Source organism: Schistocerca serialis, chromosome 3, assembly GCF_023864345.2.
Source record: "Schistocerca serialis cubense isolate TAMUIC-IGC-003099 chromosome 3, iqSchSeri2.2, whole genome shotgun sequence".
Classification (NCBI taxonomy): Eukaryota; Metazoa; Arthropoda; class Insecta; order Orthoptera; family Acrididae; genus Schistocerca; species Schistocerca serialis.
In genome coordinates, this window is record NC_064640.1 from 923,596,994 (window position 1) to 923,619,036 (window position 22,043).

General features: G+C 44.7%; 1 protein-coding gene across 1 annotated transcript in view; it reads left to right on the top strand.

The window, feature by feature from the left end:
• Nucleotides 1-22,043, top strand: part of LOC126471322 (WSC domain-containing protein 1-like) — a 183,734-nt gene that overhangs the window by 126,384 nt on the left and 35,307 nt on the right. The window contains exon 3 of the mRNA XM_050099445.1: nucleotides 5,431-5,689. Within this exon, the coding sequence (XP_049955402.1) occupies nucleotides 5,431-5,689 (259 nt within the window). The remainder of the gene's footprint in view (nucleotides 1-5,430; nucleotides 5,690-22,043) is intronic.

Sequence of the window (22,043 nt, forward strand, 5' to 3'; positions counted from 1 at the left end):
TTCCACAGGACTACATCCAGCATCTCTACGATCGTCTCCATGGGAGAATAGCAGCCTGCATTGCTGCGAAAGGTGGATATACACTGTACTAGTGCCGACATTGTGCATGCTCTGTTGCCTGTGTCTATGTGCCTGTGGTTCTGTCACTGTGATCATGTGATGTATCTGACCCCAGGAATGTGTCAATAAATTTTCCCCTTCCTGGGACAATGAATTCACGGTGTTCTTATTTCAATTTCCAGGAGTGTACTATTCTGTACATCTATATATTTGACAGAAAGTAGGTTGAATTGAAACGATTTAAAACTACAAAGAAACTCTGAATTAGTCCATCTTACACTCGTGTACTGGCATCACAAGCACGATGACGATGTTTGGTTTGTGGGCCACTCAACTGCGCTGTCATCAGCGTTAAGTACAAAGCCCCAATTTTCACTCAGCCCTATTTTTCACATTCCAGTCTATCCACTGTCATGAATGATGATGATGATGATGATGATGATGAAATGATGAGGACAACACAAACACCCAGTTCCCGGGCAGAGAAAATCTCCCACCCGGTCGGGAATCGAACCCAGGCCCCCGTGATCCAGAGGCAGCATCACAAAGAGAACTCTCATACTGGACAATGTACCTAGCAGTGGATCAATCTAAAGTGAAATAAAAATATTAAATCTACGAAAAATGAGGAGAGTGAAGCACCCCGTCAGCGCTGTTGTAATGAAAAGACAATACTAATCTGTCCGTCCACATACACCGGTCGTAAGTATGTGCCTGAGCTCACTTCAACATTTCGTACGTTTTTCAGCGGTTTTCCCAGGTTTAATACAAAACTCAATACAGACATGCTGCCCTTTCAGGTCAATCAGCGAAAAATCAAAATTCTGATGGTGTTGAGACAGTAACCAGCCACAAATTTGTTTTGAGTTCCTTTATTCAAAAGGTACCGTTACCAGTTTCGAATCATTACGATTCATTGTCACACGGATTTCATGCTTTCATTACAATATGTGCTAGGTTTTTTTAATGATAAGTTATCCTAAAATATAAATAATACATAATTATAAGCACGTCAAAAAATGGCTCTGAGCACTATGGGACTTAACTGCTGTGGCCATCAGTCCCCTAGAACTTAGAACTACTTAAACCTAACTACCCTAAGGACATCACACACATCCATGCCCGAGGCAGGATTCGAACCTACGACCGTAGCGGTCGCGCGTTACCAGACTGTAGCGCCTAGAACCGCTCGGCCACTCCGGCCGGCTAAGCACGTCATAAAGATGGCTGTGTTACAGATTTGCATTTGGATGTGACTCACGTGAAATGTCGGTTTGTAGTACTAGTTTTCATAATTTTCGTCCAGGAGACAACGTTTGTAGTTTTCGCCGCATTCGTTGTCTGCTGGACGAAAACTATGAAAACAGGTACTACAAACCGACATTTCACGTGAGTCACATCCCAATGCAAATCTATAACACAGCCATCTTAGTGACGTGCTTATAATTATGTACTATTTATATTTTAGGATAACTAATCAGTAAAGAAAACACAGCACATGTTATAATAAAAGCATGAAAGCCGTCTGATAATAAATCGTAATGATTCGAAATCGGTAACGGTACCTTTTCCATAAAGGAACTGAAAATAAATTTGTGGCTGGTTGCTGTCCCAACACCATCAACATTTGTATTCAAATAACAGCCACGGTCTCCAACCATGTACCGCGTGGGATTAGCCGAGCGGTGTCAGGCGCTGCATTCACGGACTGTGCGGCTGGTCCTGGCGGAGGTTCGAGTCCTCCCTCGTGCATGGGTGTGTGTTCAAATGGTTCAAATGGCTCTGAGCACTATGGGACTTAACTACTGAGGTCATCAGTCCCCTAGAATTTAGAACTACTTAAACCTAACTAACCTAAGGACATCACACACATCCATGCCCGAGGCAGGATTCGAACCTAGGACCGTAGCGGTCACGCGGTTCCAAACTGAAGCGCTTAGAACCGCACGGCCACACCGGCCGGCCATGGGTGTGTGTGTTTGTCCTTAGGATAATTTAGGTTAAGTAGTGTGTAAGCTTAGAGACTGATGACCTTAGCAGTTAAGTCCCATAAGATTTCACACACATTTGAACATTTTTCCAACCATGTCATCATACGACAAAATCGAATAAAAAATTCACTGAAAGTAGAATTACCGAGACATAACCAAACCATTCAGCTAGCACCCGATGACCACACTAACCCGACAAGGATGTACCGGGAGACACAAAGCGATATTTTAGTGCACTCATACCCTTCTGTAAGCAAAACTCAAATTCAGGGACTTCTCGGATGCCAAATCATGTTATACACACGTTGTATGTGGGAAATGGTTCAAATGGCTCTGAGCACTATGGGACTTAACTTCTGAGGTCATCAGTCCCCTAGAACTACTTAAACCTAACTAACCTAAGGACATCACACACATCCATGCCCGAGGCAGGATTCGAACCTGCGACCGTAGCGGTCGCACGGTTCCGGACTGTAGCGCCTAGAACCGCTCGGCCACCCTGGCCGGCTGTATGTGGGAAGTTTAATATATTAGACCAGGGCCGCACAAGGTGCATGCACCGGTGCATCGCACAGTGCGGAGTGCAGACGACGGCTGCGCTATGTTGACGACGGTGCAGACCCCCCACTCCTCGGCTTTGCGCAACAGCGCTGCCTCTCACTTCCTTAGCTTTGTCGCTCGCGCCGCCTGTCTCGACCTGTTTCAAAGCTTTTACCCTGTTGTCTTCGTCATTGCCAAATACTAATGTACACTAGGTGGAGAGCTTAGTTTGGTGTACGGGGTACAAAAGAGATTTATATAATAACTGTAATGGTAACAATTTTAAATTTGGTTTGAACACTAATGTATCTTCCTATGTGCTCTTTATTTTATTTGCAATTATGCTACTAAGATCTGGAACAAGAGATTGGCTGACAGCAATACTGAGAGAATTTTTAAAATTACAATTAGAAATACTCGCAAGCAATCTAGTTTTTGTACAAGACAAAACAGAAAAAAAACCTTTCATATACACAAATGGAACCAAACATAGAAATAATCTTCGCTGCTTCTCTGTGTAACTTGGGAAATTCTTCCTTCTGCAAATTCTGGTAGAATTGGAGCAAACCTTTTGTATTGTAACACACATCCTTTCGGTGAACATCGCTTTGCAAATCAATTAGTTCGAAATGTGAATCTGAAGGCGCACTTTCAATATCCATCGAAAAAAGTTTCACAAAAACATCGAGAATTGGCTGCAGGTAGGTAATTTCCTGTAACAATAACAAAGCCAATGTTAATAAATGAAAGTAATGTAAGCCGTTGTTTCGAAGTGCTGAAATGCGATAGATTTTAATAAACATGTAATGTGTACTATTGGTTTTAATGTAATGTTACACTTGCATATGTAACGCAATCTCCTTTATTTAGCTGTATGTGATATACCGGCACATTACCTGGAATCGGTCGTGAAACGCATTTTCAAGGAATTGTAGCACCTCGACGTATTGTTCAAAGAGCTCTCCTTCCAGCACAGATGCTGTCAAACAAAAACATAGTACCGTTTTGATTAGAGCGGTTATAAAAATCAGGCTGTTTTAATAAAGGTACAATTTATATCTCGCTTACCTAGTTTAGGAAAGTGTTGCGTATTTTTCTCTGAAAGGTTGTTTTTGAGGAGCTTCAGTTTATACTGGAAAGCGTTTATTTTGCTGATAATATCGTTGATGAGATTGTTTTCTTTTTGGAGTTTCAGACTTAAATCATTTAGGAGACCCATAATGTCTGCTAAAAATCCTAAATCAGCTACCCATTCAGGGTCATGAAAAAGTGGCTCCGGACGTCCTTTGCTCTCCAAAAACTGAGCCACAGTGTGGCGTAGTCGAAAAATGCGGGAAATCACTTTCCCTTTGCTCAGCCAGCGCACCTCAGCGTGGTAGGGAATATCTGGATACTCCTCTTCAAAGAAAATGAAAAATTCTTTGAATATTGACGATGAGTCAGTCTATGAGAACGAATGTAGTTCACGATATGCACCACTACCTTCATCACATCTTTCGCACAAAGAGCCTTTTGATGTGCAAAACACTGAACGGAAGGTAAATTCGGCATGTTAAGTTTCTTCCGCAGTAGGCCAATAAACCCTTTTGCTTTACCGCACATTGCTGGTGCCCCGTCTGTGGTTACGGAAAACAGCTTTTCCCAAGCGAGTCCTATTCCTTCAGCTGCCATTTCAACAGCTGCTAAAATATCCACCCCTGTAACAGTGTCCTTCAACGAAATCATATCCAGGAGCTCTTCCGTTACATGTAGGTCGTCGTCCACGCCACGCAAAAATATTGCTAACTGAGCCGTGTCGTTAATATCCGTGGACTCATCAAGTGCGATGGAGTACGCTAGGAAGTTTTCAGTTTTGGCTGCCAGTTGTTCATGCAAATTCTCAGCAATGTCGTTGATTCTCCGATGTATTGTCATTCTGGAAAGTGGTATTCTGCTGTACGCGGGAGCTAATGTGGGATTCATTGTCTCTACTACGTCCAACATAATGATTTTTATTAATGGCCCGTCCATAAATGGCCTCCCAGCTCTTGCTAAACGTAGAGCAACTTTGTAACTAGCTCTGAGAGTCCTTTCGCAACACCCCTCATCTTCTTCACCCTAAAGTAGAGAAAAAAGATATGTTAGAAATAATTTATGCGAAAACGAAAACTAAGGAATCTAAACAAATCTTATTTTCGTTTCGCATGACCTTTAACCAAAATTACATGCTAAAGTACTTGCAACAACCTCGTTTGTAGATACAGAATTCTCTTCTGCAAGAGTTTGCAACTTCCGTAATTCTTGTCTCTGGCATCTCCTGTTATATCACTATGCTTTTCTGAATGCAATTTGCTGTAGTGCCTTTCAATAGACGATTTTCTGACACACGTAATTAGCGTACCGCAGATTAGACATTTGTGTTTATCGTCACAACGCACAAAAAAGTAGGAGAGTTCCCATTCCGGTTTAAATTGACTTTCGGCAATTTCCCCTTTTTTGGAGCAGATGGTTCCATTATTGCGGTAATTGTCTTGCGCTTACGTATTCCAATGATGGCTAAGCCGTCTGGCAGCGCATTCGCCAGCGCACAGCGTCGGCCTCACCTAGCAAGCCGAGTTGAGGCGAAGTATGCCGAGTTGAACCGATGCACTGTGCAGGCACTCGCTGCACCTCGCTTTGCACGCGTGCAGTTTTCCGTGTTTGTGCGGCCCTGCATTAGACCAATTATCAAGCCAAACAGAAAAAAGGAAGTCTGTTTGAAAGTTTATAACGTGAACCGTTAGAGTTACTTATTGCAACTGGTTTGCCCACTTTCCATAGATGTCATCGCATTGACACGGCGTGCTGTCTTTTGTCGCAGAATGGGAGAGGTTCGCGTCGCAGCTGGCGCTGGTGTGGCGCGAGCTGGCGGCCACGTGGGCCAACTACACGCACGCAGACGAAGCGACGCTCCTGCACTTCGAGCGGCTGCGCCTCGAGCCGAGCAGCGAGCTCCGCAGGCTGCTGCGCTTCCTCCGGCTGGCAGTGGACGAGCGCCGCCTGGCCTGTGTGCTGCGGCACGCCGACGGGCCCTTCCGCAGACCACCCGCTTCCTCTCAGCAGGCGCTGTTTTCTGCCAGGTACTCACTGCTACTGCTCGTATCTGAATGCCCTCACTACGATGTACCCTACCCCGTTAGTCTGAATTACGGTGTTCCAGCCCAAGTGCTCTCCCAATGGGCCCTCGAGCTCTCGCGGGCAAAGGCGGCCAGGGATGGACAAACACGTAACGCACGTGATCGCCTCGGCCGAACGACCGTGAAGAGTTTGGGCAAATGGGTCACTGAAGCACAAAACTAAGAGGGGTAGCAGTGCAGTTGGACTATTTGGCGGATAGCCTACCAAACCTGTTGGGCGCTCTTGAATCCACGTCTGATACGACTGTGTCGCTGCGGCCCGGTGTAAAATGTCTGGGATATGCCACCAACAAATCTGCTGTCAGACATCAGGAACTGTATACAGACTAGGCATTGCACACACACTTCTTGTAGTGGTAACTGTGTTCACCAGTGGAAGCTAAAGGAGCACATTATGCTCACTTTAGCACCATAATCCGTACTACCGGTACTTATGCAAAATGGCTAATCAGGCATGGCTAGAGGACAAATGTAAGGACGTGGAGGCTTACCTCACTAGGGGTAAGATAGATACAGCCTACAGGAAAATTAAAGAGACCTTTGGAGAAAAGAGAACCACTTGTATGAATATCAAGAGCTCAGATGGAAACCCAGTTCTAAGCAAAGAGGAGAAAGCAGAAAGGTGGAAGGAGTATATAGAGGGTCTATACAAGGGCAATGTAATTGAGGACAATTTTATGGAAATTGAAGAGGGTGTAGATGAAGATGAAATGTGAGATACGATACTGCGTGAAGGGTCTGACAGAGCACTGAAAGACCTGAGTCGAAACAAGACGCCGGGAGTAGACGACATTCCATTAGAACTACTGACGGCCTTGGGAGAGCCAGTCCTAGCAAAACTCTACCATCTGGTGAGCAAGATGCACGAGACAGGCGAAATACCCTCAGACTTCAAGAAGAATATAATAATTCCAATCCCAAAGAAAGCAGGTGTTGACAGATGTGAAAATTACCGAACTATCAGTTTAATAAGTCACAGCCGCAAAATACTAACACGAATTATTTACAGACGAATGGAAAAACTGGTAGAAGCCGACCTCGGGGAAGATCAGTTTGGATTCCGTAGAAATGTTGGAACACGTGAGGCAATACTGACCTTACGACTTATCTTAGAAGAAAGATTAAGGAAAGGCAAACCTACATTTCTAGCATTTGTAGACACAGAGAAAGCTTTTGACAATGTTGACTTTCAAATTCTAAAGGTGGCAGGGGTAAAATACAGGGAGCGAAAGGCTATTTACAATTTGTACAGAAACCAGATGGCAGTTATAAGAGTCGAGGGACATGAAAGGAAAGCAGTGGTTGGGCAGGGAGTGAGACAGGGTTGTAGCCTCTCCCCGATGTTATTCAATCTGTATATTGAGCAAACAGTAAAGGAAACAAAAGAAAAATTTGGAGTAGGTATTAAAATCCAGGGAGAAGAAATAAAAACTTTGAGGTTCGCCAATGACATTGTAATTCTGTCAGAGACAGTAAAGGACTTGGAAGAGCAGTTGAATGGAATGGACAGTGTCTTGAAAGGACGATATAAGATGAACATCAACAAAAGCAAAACGAGGATAATGGAATGTAGTCGAATTAAATCGGGTGATGCAGAGGGAATTAGATTAGGAAATGAGACACTTAAAGTAGTGAAGGAGTTTTGCTATTTGGGGAGCAAAATAACTGATGATGGTCGAAGTAGAGGGGATATAAAATGTAGACTGGCAATGGCAAGGAAAGCGTTTCTGAAGAAGAGAAATTTGTTAACATCGAGTATAGATTTAAGCGTCAGGAAGTCTTTTCTGAAAGTATTTGTATGGAGTGTAGCCATGTATGGAAGTGAAACATGGACAATAAATAGTTTGGACAGGAAGAGAATAGAAGCTTTCGAAATGTGGTTCTACAGAACAATGTTGAAGATTAGATGGGTAGATCATGTAACTAATGAGGAGGTATTGAATAGGATTGGGGAGAAGAGAAGTTTGTGGCACAACTTGACTAGAAGAAGAGATCGGTTGGTAGGACATGTCCTGAGGCGTCAAGGGATCAGAAATTTAGCATTGGAGGACAGCGTGGAGGGTAAAAATCGTAGAGGGAGACCAAGAGATGAATACACTAAGCAGATTCAGAAGGATGTAGGTTTCAGTAGGTACTGGGCGATGAAGGAGCTTGCACAGGATAGAGTAGCATGGAGAGCTGCATCAAACCCGATGTGTTGGCAAATGTGCCAACACCTTGTAGGTAGAGGAGGCCGAAATGCACGCTATCTAACGCAGACGGGCGTGAATTCCGGAACAGGATAAGTAGTGAATGTCAATAAGAAAAGTATGCAGCTCCTCGAATACTTAACTTTTATTTATCCTTGTGAATACAGCATTCTTGATGAGACATTTCATACGAGAACTATCAAACTATGTAAGGCTAATGGCGCCTTGCTAGGTCGTAGCCATGGACTTAGCTGAAGGCAATTCTAACTGTCTCTCGGCAAATGAGAGAAAGGCTTCGTCAGTGTAGTCGCTAGCAAAGTCGTCGTACAACTGCGGCGAGTGCAATTCCGTAACTCGAGACCTGCCTTGTGGTGGCGCTCGGTCTGCGATCACACGGTGGCGACACTCGGGTCCGACATGTACTAAATGGACCGCGGCCGATTTAAGCTACCACCTAGCAAGTGTGGTGTCTGGCGGTGACACCACATTCCTCCCCCGCAAATCGGCGAACGGTCGTGTTATAAGGCTTCCGCCCGCCGTGGGGAGGAACGTTGACGTATGCGATGAGGTGGGGAGCCTAACAACAGGCGAGGCTGTGCCACCCGCATCTGGCCATTCGGTCCGAGGGGAGCTAGGAAACGCCTGAAAACCTAGTCCAGGGTGCACGTCAACATGCGGTGTATGCGCCCGTAAAGAGACAGGAGGGGCCGAAGGGTCGACCTCCATTGCGTCGGGGTACCCGACGCGCGATGACGTCATGTGGTCCGGAGCGGGCAAGAGTTCCATGGCGGAGGACAGCTGGTCACGGGAAGCGATCGGCGGCGCGTGACCCAGGGAGGCGCTTGGCGGCTGCAGCGAAGCGTCGAATGCGGGCGGCGCCGGCAGGAGAACAGGCGGCGGCGGCGGCGGCTGCGGCGGCGCGTCGCCATGGGGCAAAATGGAAGGCATCGTCGGTAACACCCGGGGATGAGGCGAGCCAGTAGATGGGTCCCCAGGGCGCTGACCGGACGGCACCGTCGCTGAAAGCAGACGGGGAGCGGCAGAACCCGTGCGACGACAGAAGCGCAGCTGATTGAGATGCCGACACACATCGCCAGAGCCCCCCAAAACCAAATACATCGCGCGGCCGAGGCAGCGAAGAATGCGCCCTGCGAGCCAACGCCGTGAACAGCGATAGTTGCGATAGAATACAACGTCGCCTGGAGCAAAAGCAGGAGTCTGCCGCTGCACAGGAACCTGATGCGGCGGATGCAGCAAAGACATCAAGGGTCGATGAGGACGACCGTGGAGCAACTCAGCCGGCGAGCGACCATCTCGGGGCTGAGAGCGATACGATGACAAAAAGAGCAACAACGCGTCCTCCCGAGAATGCGACTCTTTCAACTTCAACATCTGTGACTTGAAAGTCCGGACCAATCGTTCAGCGGCACCGTTTGACTGAGGCGAAAACGGCGCGGATGTCAGATGTTGAATACCATTGGCCTGGCAGAATGACTGAAATTCTGCTGACATGAATTGTGGGCCATTGTCGGAAACAATAGTCTGCGGAAGACCTTCAATGCAAAAGATAGCAGACAACGCTTGGATGGTGGCAGAGGACGTCGTGGAAGACATCCGGACAACAAAAGGAAAATTACTGAAGGCATCTACCAGAACCAACCATCGAGCATTCCAGAATGGACCAGCAAAATCTATGTGCAAGCGTTGCCAAGAGGATGTGGCTTTTGACCATGCAAAGACTTTCCGCGGCGGTGCGGATTGTTGTTCGGCACACGCCATGCAAGAAGAACACATATTCGTAATCGCAGCATCGATTCCGAACCAAGTACAGTGCTGACGAGCAAGTTGTTTCGTTCGCACTATACCCCAATGTCCTTGGTGAAGAAGCCTTAAAACAGAGGACTGTAACGAACGTGGGACCACGACTCTGGACTGATCATTATCAGAACGCAACAACAAAACACCACGTCGAACAAAAAGTCTCTCCTTATGAGCAAAAAATCTGCGAACCAACGGATCCTCGATCCGAGACTTTGACAAAGGCCATTGCGTAGCAAGAAAACGCAAAACGGTAGCAAGGACAGGGTCAGCAGCTGTGGCTGTAGCTACACAACGAAAATCAATCGGAAACGATTCGACCACTTCAGCGGTTTCCGAATCAATGAAAATGCAAGCAAGTTCGGAAGAATCGAATGCTCGATCCTCAGCAACAGGCACACGGGACAACGCATCGGCGTTTCCGTGCGTAGCAGTGGACCGATACAAGATATCGTAGCGGTACTGCGAGAGGAAAATAGACCAGCGAATGAATTTCTGCGCTGTACGCTGAGGTACAGGCTTGTTCGGATGAAAAAGCGATGTCAAAGGTTTGTGGTCTGTGATGATGGTAAAGTGACGACCATACAAGAAATCATGGAACTTAGTAACACCAAACACGAGAGCCAAAGCTTCTTTCTCTATCTGTGAATAATTTCTTTGCGCAGACGAGGGCAATTTTGACGCAAAGGCATAGGGCGATCATGCGAGCCAACTTTGTGCGCAAGCTCAGCCCCGATCCCGAAATCCGATGTATCTACCATCAACAAAAGGGGTTTCTGGGGATCGAATGGCGTAAGGCAAGTATTAGAAAGCAACGCCGATTTCAACTGGCGAAAGGCGCGTTCGCATTCCGTCGTCCAGACGAACGGAACACCCTTACGGCGTAAGCTATGAAGCGGAGCTGAAATGGAAGAGGCATTGCGCAGAAAGCGATGATAATAGTTAATTTTACCCAACACACTCTGTAGCTGCTTCACATTTTGTGGTGAAGGCAAATCTTGTATGGCACGGAGGTGCTCTGGACTCGGATGTATGCCTTGGGCATTGATGACATGTCCCAAATACGGCAAGTCCCGAGCAAAAAACACACATTTGTCCTTCCGCAAGCGAAGACCATTTTGTAGCAATACCTGAAATAATGTTCGTAGGTGTGCTAAATGCTCGTCGGCTGTCTTTCCGGAGATCACAATATCGTCCAGATAGTTCGCAGCAGTAGGGACCGACGCACAAACAGTTTGTAAATATTGCTGAAACAATGCAGGGGCGGATGCACACCCGAATGGCAGTCTTTTGAAGCGGTACAAACCAAGATGCGTGTTAACCACCAAGACGCGCTGGGATTCGGCGTCCACTGGGATTTGCAAGTACGCATCTGCTAGGTCCAACTTCGAAAAGTATTTACCCGGGCACAGCTTATCAAAAAGATCTTCCGGGCGGGGTAAGGGAAAAGTTGCAATCACGAGTTGTGGATTCATTGTTGCCTTGAAGTCCACACAAAGTCTCAGTTTTCCGGAAGGTTTTGGCAAAATGACTAAGGGTGAGGCCCAGAGAGAAGCTTGCACACGTTCAATTACACCTTGGGATTCTAAATCGTTTAATGTTCTTGCGACCTCATCACGCAATGCGTGAGGAACATTGCGCGCTCGGAAAAATTTCGGTTGCGCGTTTACTTTCAGTTCCAAGTGTGCTTCATAGTTCTTAGCGCAACCAAGGCCCGGTGCAAAAATGTCTGCAAATTCTTCACACAGACGAGAAACACTGTCTGAAGGCACAGTCTGATTCACTGATAGGACCTGATTTACAATAGACATGTTAAAAAACTGAAATAAATCTAATCCAAACAAGTTCACTGCAGTAGAAGAACGAAGAACGTAAAATGCCACAAGTTTTGTTTGTCCCTTATATGTTGCAAGAAGGGTGCACTGTCCTAACACAGGGATAAGCTGTCCTGAATAACTTTTTAACTGAACATTTGCAGCACGCAACGGAGGTTTGCCCAGTAGTTTGTACGTGTCGTGATTGAGCAGTGAAACTGCAGCTCCGGTATCGAGCTGGAATAGTATGACCTTGCCATTAAAGTCCAAATCTATAAAAAGTTTATTGTCCTGCTGACGACAAGAACGACTGTCTCGTGCAATTTGAACTGACACCGCTACAGCATCACTTGCTAATTGACGTGATTTCCGGCGACGTCGACGCACACTTTTGGTGGGACGAACACAGTCACTGTTAGAGAAAGTGGCACCGGATGAAGTGGAATGAACTACATGAATGTCCATGGGCGAAGGTCCATGAGCCTGAGTGTCCTTGGTTCGATTATGGCGCGAAGCAGAAGGCCTGGAATGATTGTGATTGTCTGATCTGAGCGTTTTCTGGCAAACACTTTGAACATGTCCTTTCTTATTACAGAAAAAGCAAATAGCTTGGTGTGACGGGCAATTTTCACGCTAATGTCTAGTAGCACACCGCGGGCAGGATTTCACTGCATTTGTGTGCTGTCGCGGCACACCTGGTTTAGAGCGTGGCGGCAGCTGCGTTGACGTGCGCGAGGGCAGATTACCGGGCCGCGCAACGCGCCCGGCGGGCCGGTTAATGTTACACACGGCTGGCGAAGGTGCAAATGATTCCTGAGCACAGTCAAGTGCGTCTTGCCTATCCAATATGTCTATCACTTGTTGAAGGGAGGGATTGACTAGTTTCAATATCTGTTCCCGTAAGCGAACATCAGAAACGTTCTGTGCAATTGCATCACGCACCATAGTATCTGAATAAGGAAGGCCACAGTCACATTCAAACACACAATCCCTAGTAAGGCCTTGCAAAGTTGCAACCCACTCCCGATTAGTTTGACCGGCCGTACGTTTTGTACGAAAGAACGTATACCTTTTGGCAACGACATTGACTGTTTCTTTGAAATAGGCGTCCAATACCAACAAAATTTCTTCGTAGGACAGAGTTGCTACGTCGCATCGGGGAAACAATTTCACTATCACACGGTACGTTTGCACGCCAACACAAGACAATAAGTGAGGCTGCCGCTCGTTACCTTGAATTCTGTAGGCGGCGAGATGAAATCCAAACTGGCGTGACCATTCCGTCCAGGATTCCACGTCTGGGTCGTAGGGCCTAAAAGGCGGTGCAACAGCGAGTTGTGGCTGCGGTAGCGGTGAAGCGGCGGCTGCCGCATCGGTTTGAATGGCACGTTGACCCTGGACGAGCTGTCCAAGGGCATCCAATAACGCCTGTGTCTGCTGATTCTGCAAGCGATAAAATTCGGACAGTACATCTGGCGAAGCCATGACACAAGTAAATGTAAGCAATTAGAAAGAACACGTTTCCCTCGTCGCCAAAGATGTGTTGGCAAATGTGCCAACACCTTGTAGATAGAGGAGGCCGAAATGCACGCTATCTAACGCAGACGGGCGTGAATTCCGGAACAGGATAATTAGTGAATGTTAATAAGAAAAGTATGCAGCTCCTCGAATACTTAACTTTTATTTATCCTTGTGAATACAGCATTCTTGATGAGACATTTCATACGAGAACTATCAAACTATGTAAGGCTAATGGCGCCTTGCTAGGTCGTAGCCATGGACTTAGCTGAAGGCTATTCTAACTGTCTCTCGGCAAATGAGAGAAAGGCTTTGTCAGTGTAGTCGCTAGCAAAGTCGTCGTACAACTGGGGCGAGTGCTATTCCGTAACTCGAGACCTGCCTTGTGGTGGCGCTCGGTCTGCGATCACAGAGTGGCGACACTCGGGTCCGACATGTACTAAATGGACCGCGGCCGATTTAAGCTACCACCTAGCAAGTGTGGTGTCTGGCGGTGACACCACAAAACCAGTCTCAGGACTGAAGACCACAACAACAACAACCGGTACTTATAGTCACGATCGCGTGTCAGTCACCGCATGGGTTAAAGACGTTATGTCGCGGGGATGAAGGCCAATAAGAAGTGCTTTACCCCAAACATAGCACTAGAAAAAGCACAAATGTTACTCGATTACTTTAATACGAGATCCATTAAAGTTGTAAGGTCTCCAGTTTCCCTTCTCAGGACACAGTTATTTCTACGATTTGCAAACTGGCTCAAAATAAGGTGGGCGTTGAACGGTATGCGGGAGCACTCTAAAATCGTACAGCACACAGAACCCTAGTAATTGCGGTGAGTGTGAATAATGACTTCAGTACTATGTTTTCATTACGAGAACAGTGAGCAATCATTTGAATACTCGGCTTTCGTGGTGTGACACCCAAGGAAATTCATCTACAGTAGTGTGAGACATACACTATGTGATAAAAAGTGTCAGGACACAACCAAAAACATACTTTTTCGTTTTAGATGCATTGTACTGCGACCTACTGCCAGGTACTCAATATCAGCGACCTCAGTAGTCATTAGAGATCGTGAGAGAGCAGAATGGGGCGCTCCGCGGAACTCAACGGTCTTCGAACGTGGTCAGGTAATTGGGTGTTGCTTGTGTCATACGTATGTACGCGAGATTTCCACACTCCTAAACATCCCTAGGTCCACTGCTTCCGATGTGATAGTGAACTGGAAACGTGAAGGGACACGTACAGCACAAAAGCGTACAGGGTGACCTCGTCTGTTGACTGACAGAGGCCGCCGACAGTTGAAGAGGGTCGTAATGTGTATTGGGCAGACATCTGTCCAGACCATCACACAGGAATTCCAAACTCCATCAGGATCCACTGCAAGTACTATGACAGTTAGGCGAGACATGAGAAAACTTGGATTTCATCGTCGAGCGGCTGCTCATAAGCCACACATCACACCAGTAAATTCCAATCGACACCTTTCTTGGTATAAGGAGCATAAATATTGGACGATTGAACAGTGGAAAACTGTTGTGTGGAGTAACGAATCATGGTACACAATGCGGAGATCCGATGGCAGGGTGTGGGTATGGGGAATGCCTGGCGAACGTCATATGCCAGCGTGTGTAGTGCCAACAGTAAAATTCGGAGTCGGTGGTGTTATGGTGTGGTCGTTTTTTTTCATGGAGGTGGCTTGCACCTATTGTTGTTTTGCGTGGCACTATCACAGCACGGGCCTACATTAATGTTTTAAGCACCTTTTTGCTTCCTAGTGTTGAAGAGCAATTCGGGGATAGCGGTCGCTTCTTTCAACACGATCGAGCACCGTTCGTAATGCACGGCCTGTGGCAGAGTGGTTAAAAGACAATAACGTCCCTGTAATGGACTAGCCTGCACAGTCATGACCTGAATCCTAGAGAACATCTTTGGGATCTTTTCACTTCCTGAAGAATGGGCTGCCATTCTCCAAGGAACCTTCCAGCACCTGACTGAAGGTATGCCTGCGAGAGTGGAAGCTTTCATCAAGGCTAAGGGTAGGCCAACACCGTATTGAGTTCCAGCATTAGCGATGGAGGGCGCCACGAACTTGTAAGTCATTTTCAGCGAGGTGTCCGGATACTTTTGATGAAATAGTGTAATAGTGATGAGTCGCATATATGTGAACATGTATTTGGCGTTTCATCTCCTGATCAAGTGTTATGTGAACGTAATTTATACGTTGTGAATGGTACAATGGTTAAACGGTTTACTGACTAATGTGTTTTACATTCTTTATATTACATGTCACTTATACAGGGTGTATCATAATTAATGGCGTAAACGCATACAGTTGAAAGCACACGATACTAGAAGCAAAAAGTCTCAGTGAACATAGGGTGGAAAATGCATACCTTAAGAGCTGGGAGCAATTTTTCATCTTCGATACTGTGAAACAAATGTCTTCTCCTGCAAGTTCTTTGCTTTCCATATTTTGGGAACTGGCTCTCAAATGCATTCCTTAAGAGCTATGAACACTTGTTTATCTTTGCTGTTTTGAAACACAACTCTTCTAATGATCAAATGCTTGTAACTTTTAAGGTACGCGTTTTAGAGCACATGTTTGCTGGACATTTCTTTCTTATTTTGGTCCATACTACCACTTCCCAAAATATGGAAAGCAAGTAGTAGAAGAGATTTGTTTCCAAGTATCGAAGATGAAAAATTGCTCGTAGCTCTTAAGATATGCATTTTCGACCCTACTTTTACTGAGACTTTTTTGCTTCTAGTATCGTGTACTTTCAACAATATGCGTTTACGCCATTAATTATGATACACCCAGTATATGAAATGCGTTTTTAGCACAGTTGAGTAGGGCACTCTGCGGACGTGACTGTACTGAATCACTAAGTGTGTGCAGGACTAATTCACTTGCTATCGTAAAATATTCATATAGAGTTTTCACCATAATTGTCACCTAATGATAAGATCTCTAGCTCTCACAAGCACCCAGTAAGGCGCAACGGAAATAGATGTTCCATTTTGGCAACAACTGGATTGTCTGTGCCAACCCAGACACTACGAAACCGTCTGCACGTGATTAAATAGGTCTCTGTTGTTGTGGTCTTCTACAGTCCAAAGCCTGATTTGATGCAACTCTCCATGCTATTCTGTCCTATTCAAGTCTGTTCGTCTCCTATTAACTGGTACAACCTACATCCTTTTCAATCTGCTGACTGCGTTCATCTCTTGACCTCCCTCTACGATTTTTACTGCCCACACTTCCCTCTAATACTAAATTGGAACGTGTCCTATCAACCCATCCCTTCTTTTGGCCAGGTTGTGTCACTAATTCCCTTTCTTCTCAACTGTATTCAGTACCTTCCGTTTGGTTACTTGATCAACCCACATAATCTCCAGTATTCTTCTGTAGCATCATCTTCAAAAATTTCCTTTCTCTTCTTGTCTGAACTGTTTATCGTCCACAGTCTACTTCCATAGAAAGCTGCACTCGAGACCAATACCTCCAGAAACACCTTCCTACCACTTAAATTTATTTTCAAAGCTAATAAATCTTTTCTTCCAAAAAATTCTTCATGCCTGTCCTAGTCTACATTTTTAGCCTATCTACTTTGGCCATTGTCAGCTATTTTACTGCCTAAATAGCAGAACTCAACTGCTACTTTTACTGTCTCGTTTCCTAATCTAATGCCCTTAGCATTTCCTGATTTACGCCATTGTTCTGCTTTTGTTTCTGTGCATTTCGTATCCTCGTTTCAAGACACTGTCGATTCCGTTCAACTGCTCTTCCAGGTTCTTTGCTGCCTGTGACTAAATTAAAATGTCGTCACCAGACTTCAAAGTTTTCCTTTCTTCTCCCCGACTTGAATTACTTTTTCCACATTTTTCTTCAGTTTCGTTTAATGCGTGATCATTGTACAGACTGAATAACACTGAGAATAAATTTCCACCCCTGTCTCACTCCCTTCTCAACCGCTGATTCCCATTCTCGACTAGCGGATCTGTGTTAAAATTGGCAAATGCTTTCTCTAAGTATACAAATGCAACAGACGTAGGTTTTCCTTTTCTTAGCCTCTCTTCCAAAAGAATTCGTAAGATCAGTATTGCGTCAGGTGAGCCTACAGTTCTCCAGAATCCTATCTGATCTTCCCAGAGGTCGGCTTCAGCCTATTTTTCAATTCTTCTGTGAATATGTCGTGTCAGTATTTTGCGATCTTGACTCACTAAGCTGATATTTCGGTAATATTCACACCAGTTGGCACCTGCTTTCTTTGTAATTGGAATTATCACATTATTATTCAAGTCTGGAGTATTTTTCCTGCCTCATATAACTTGCACACCAGGTGGAATGGCTTTATTATGGCTGGCTGTCCCTAGGAGTCTGTAGCTCTGACGAAATATCGTTTATCTTCATCTACAGCGTCTGCTTCTTCGCTAATATTGCCTACAAGATCATTTCTCACTCTATTTACCCCTTCCACAGTTCGCATTTTCTTGTTTACTTAGTACTGGTTTTCCATCTGAGCTCTTGATATTCATACAGCTGTTTCTCCTTTCTCGAAAGACCGCTTTAACTTTGCTACAGGTCATATGTATCTTTCCTCTTGTGATAAACGCTCCTAGAGTCCTTACATTCGTCTGCTAGCCATGCCTGCTTAGCCTTTTGCGCTTCTTGTCTGTCTCTATTTTAGACGTTTGTATTCCCTTTCACGTGCATCTTTTGCTGCGTTTTTATATTTTCTCTTCTCAGCAATTAAATTCAATATCTACTGAGATATCCAAGGATTTCTGCTAGGCCTTGTCATTTTACCTAGTTCATTCTCTGCTGCCTTTACTATTTCATCTCTCAAACTCCCCTGTTGTAGTCAGTTGGCTCCTTACGCTCACTCTGAAATTCTCAAGAATGTCTGGTTCTTTCAGACTGTCGAGATCCTATCTTTTAAATTTACGAGCTTCATACAATTTATTCAGTTTTAATCTACAGTTCATAACCAATTAATTGTGATTTGAGTCTACATCTGCATTTGGAAATGTCTGACAGTTTAAAATATGGTTCCGAAATTTCTTTCTTACCATTACATAAATCATTCTGAAATATTCTGGTGTCTCCAAGTTTCTTCCACATATGCGATATTCTTTCACGATACTTGAGTCAAGCGTCAGTGATGTTTAATTTATGCTCTGTGACTAATCCTGCCAGGTGGCTTTCTCTCTCATTACCTTGCCCTGGTCCATATACATCTATAATTTTTCCTTATCTTCCATTTCCAACTATCACATAGCATTACCATATCACAATTAAATTTTCATCTCCATTAATTTCTTTTATCTCAGTTATGTAGCAGTGTATGCTCCATATGGCCTTGACCTTCAGTAGCGGGTTACACTTCCAGTGCTAAGTTACAGCAGAGGCAATTGTTCCTCAGTTTTCAAGGTCAACCCTCTCCCCTTCCTATCTCGTTTCCTCCCATCCCCTACTTTACTTTCAGCCAATTGCATGTCAAGACAATCATGCCCATGGGAAACAGCTGCTGGGCTCCACTGCTCTCGTGCAATTTGCTTTCAGGCAGTAGGAACAATTCAAGTTCTGTGCCCAGTAGTGAGAGGATTATGTTTGTCTGGGATCTGTTATAAAGAACAACATTAAATTAATTTTATTGTTATTTCAATTTTACAAGTTTCGCCATTCAACGTCTGTATATGGTAGGAGAAAGACCGAAAGACCGTGTGTAGCAGAGTTACCCTACTTAGAAAAGATGGCAAATATTAGTGTACTCTGTGTGATATGACACTTTTAAGTTACAGTGTGTGTAGATGAATAACATCATGCCATATTCTGGAATATTCCGGTAAAATTAACGAGAGATACTTTGACATTACAGCATGTGGCTCAACTGCCATTTTTTATGCCGTCATGGCATACCTCGAAATTTCTAGGATAAGCAGCAAGCAATTCAAAATGGTAGGAGGGAGAATGAAGTTCGGAAATTGGCAGGATAGCCCATAAAACAGGCAGGGAACTGGTGGGATAGGCAAATGGGCAACATAGGCCGTAAAATTGCATGAAATTGTTAGGATAGGCTGTAAAATTGGCAAATTTACAGGATAGACCGAAAAATGGGAAGAGATTAATAGGATAGGCAGTAAAACTGGTTGGGAAATTAGTAGACTATGACATATAATTGGATATTTGGCAGAGTAATAAGTAAAAGATTGGCATGAAGTTGGTAGGATGGCCGTAAGGGCGGTAAATTTGGAAAGGGGGTACAAATGGTGTAACTGTAAAGCTGTAAATGACAAGTACGTTAGTGTTGTTGCTGTAGCGTACTGCATGCAGTCAGCCACAGTCACCGTGTGAAAAATTTACAGATATCACAGCATATTCTGCAAAAGGCTATAAATATTAGTGTAAAATACTTTGACAATAAAGTGTATATAAATTAATGACGTCATGATTTAATATGCAAAATGGCAGTAACTACTGACGTAAGACTTTTAACATTAGGGTGGTTCATTAGTGTGATACCTGCGATCGGGCCCTGAAGACCACACGATTGTCGACTGACCGCTGTGTAATCCTCTGTCACTCATCATCAGATATGGTATGGGTGGCTATCATGTCAACACACGTCACTCCTGGTCGTTTTCTACCTTGGAGCTGCTACCTCTCGATCAGATAGGTCTGAAATTGGCATCATGAGGCTGAGTGTACTCAAGTCCATTCCTCTCAACAAGGACAAATCGCTCGAAGTACTGGGAATCACACCTAGGTCTTCCAGACGAGTGTCTATCACATTGAGCACTCCGTTAAAGAGGCGAACTGACATTACAGTATGTGGCTGACTTACTATTATATTATGCTTTCATAGCATATACTCCAAATTAGTTCAAAATTTTGAATAATTCTTCACTAAGGTGAAAGACTCCAACATACTCGCTGCATAGTAAGAGGTTTTTTCTACAACTGGACCCGGAAAATTATTAGATGTTTAGCGTTTTAAATTCTACAGTGACAAAGAGATGACAGTTTGCATTAGATTCGCAACATAATTTCGTCCTAGGCACTAACTGCTTTATGAACTGTGGTATGTTGTAGACACAACAAAAAAATGATTGTAGATATGACTGATGCGTACGTTTAATAAAAAATATCTATTTCAGCTCTTACGCAAACCTGAGTAAAATCGCTGTTTTTCTTGGTAATGGCCTCAGTTCGACGAGATAAGGCTCTACATGTTTCTTCGGGCTCATATCCAGCTGAGACCACTCATTGATGATTAGATCCCATAAGTTACCATAGTAGTAGGATGTTGACTGATGCGTTTCACTGTCATTTCCCTTAAGCCCCAGACACTTACATGGGAGTTAGATTAAGTGATATAATGGGCCAGTCGACGTACGATGGGATACTTGAATGTTCATCAACTCAGAACGTGTACACAGGTAGCCTGTTATCATCTTGGAAAATGAGTGTCCACCGATGACTCATAACGGAAATGTGGAAGAAAACATTGCACTACGCCACACAGAATATTCAAACAAACGTTCTGTTTAATGTTCAAGATACCTTGAATGTGGTGTCCCAAGACATGATTCAAAAAATACCGCCAAATAAATACGGAATGACCTCTAAAATGAACTGTGGTCTCACATCTTGCAATCTCGGAAATTCACCCCTAATTTACCAAACCTCTGTTGTTGATTTTAACGTCCACTAATGGATCATGAGCAACACATCCGATTGTTTAGGGAACAACATACCAGATTCCAACGCCTGAACGACAGTTAAGCGATCTGCTCCACTTCCAATTAAGTATGGCCAAACCAAGAACATTCACCTCATTTAGGATGTCCTCACAAACTCACCACAATAGGAAAAGGATCGTCCATCAGCCCCTCCTCATTTTCGTAACGAGTAACTAACGGCAAGCAGAAAACGAGAAAGAGCGGAAAACAAATTATGACAGTAAACCTACAATATTAGAAGTAAAATACACGTGGAAATCGTACTGGGAAGCACCAAATCCATCTGAACACAGTGCAGTATAAAATACTTCCAAAATGCAGATATCAAGAATAAATTTAACAGAACCAAAATATTGCAAAGAATGTAACAACATAACTAATTACGTGATGTTAAAGCATACAGCAAGTCATGAGTCTTGCACTCTCTAACCGCTAGATGTTCCTTGTTTCCGCGTGCTGCGTCCTTGCGCACCAAGTCGGTCGCAGAAAATTATGATATCCATCTATCTCAACTTTAGAGGGTTCTACCCAATTAACGTGAGAGATAGACGATTTGGTAGTAAATTGTACACTCCTGTTCAGGAAAAAAGGACATCTTGAAGGACTAGAGGCAGGATTCTCATATTCACAGGACATGTACATTAGTATGTTCTGCAGAAATAATTAGCATTTTAGTCACCTCGATTCAGCATGTCTCCTGTTGCCTTATACGCACATGGTCAGACATGGGCCATGATAACTTGTCCCATGCTTGATGGCATCGCCGTGTGTAAGGTGCGAATGGTGTCCTGTCGTATAGCCACCCATACTGCATTCATCTGGTTCCAAAGTTCGTCTGTGGTGGTTGGCATTCGATCACCGCGCTGCACCCGTCGTTTCACCATATCCCACGCATTTTCGATTGGCGACAAGTCTGGTGATCTGGCGGGCCAGGGCAAAAGGCTTACATCCTGTGACACCAAGAAGGCACGTGTTCGTGCAGCAGCGTGTGGTCGTGCATTGTCTTGCTGAAAAATGGCGTCTAGGGTGCTGGACAGATAGTGTTTGACTACGGGTCACACAGGTAAAGTTGGTCACAGTATCCTGGACACGCACCAACTGTGATCTGTGGCTGTACCAAGTAGCACCCCACATCATAAGGCTAGGCGCAAATTGAGACGCGTATAGCACGTGTGAAGTGACACGACACTACAGCACGACACGCACGTG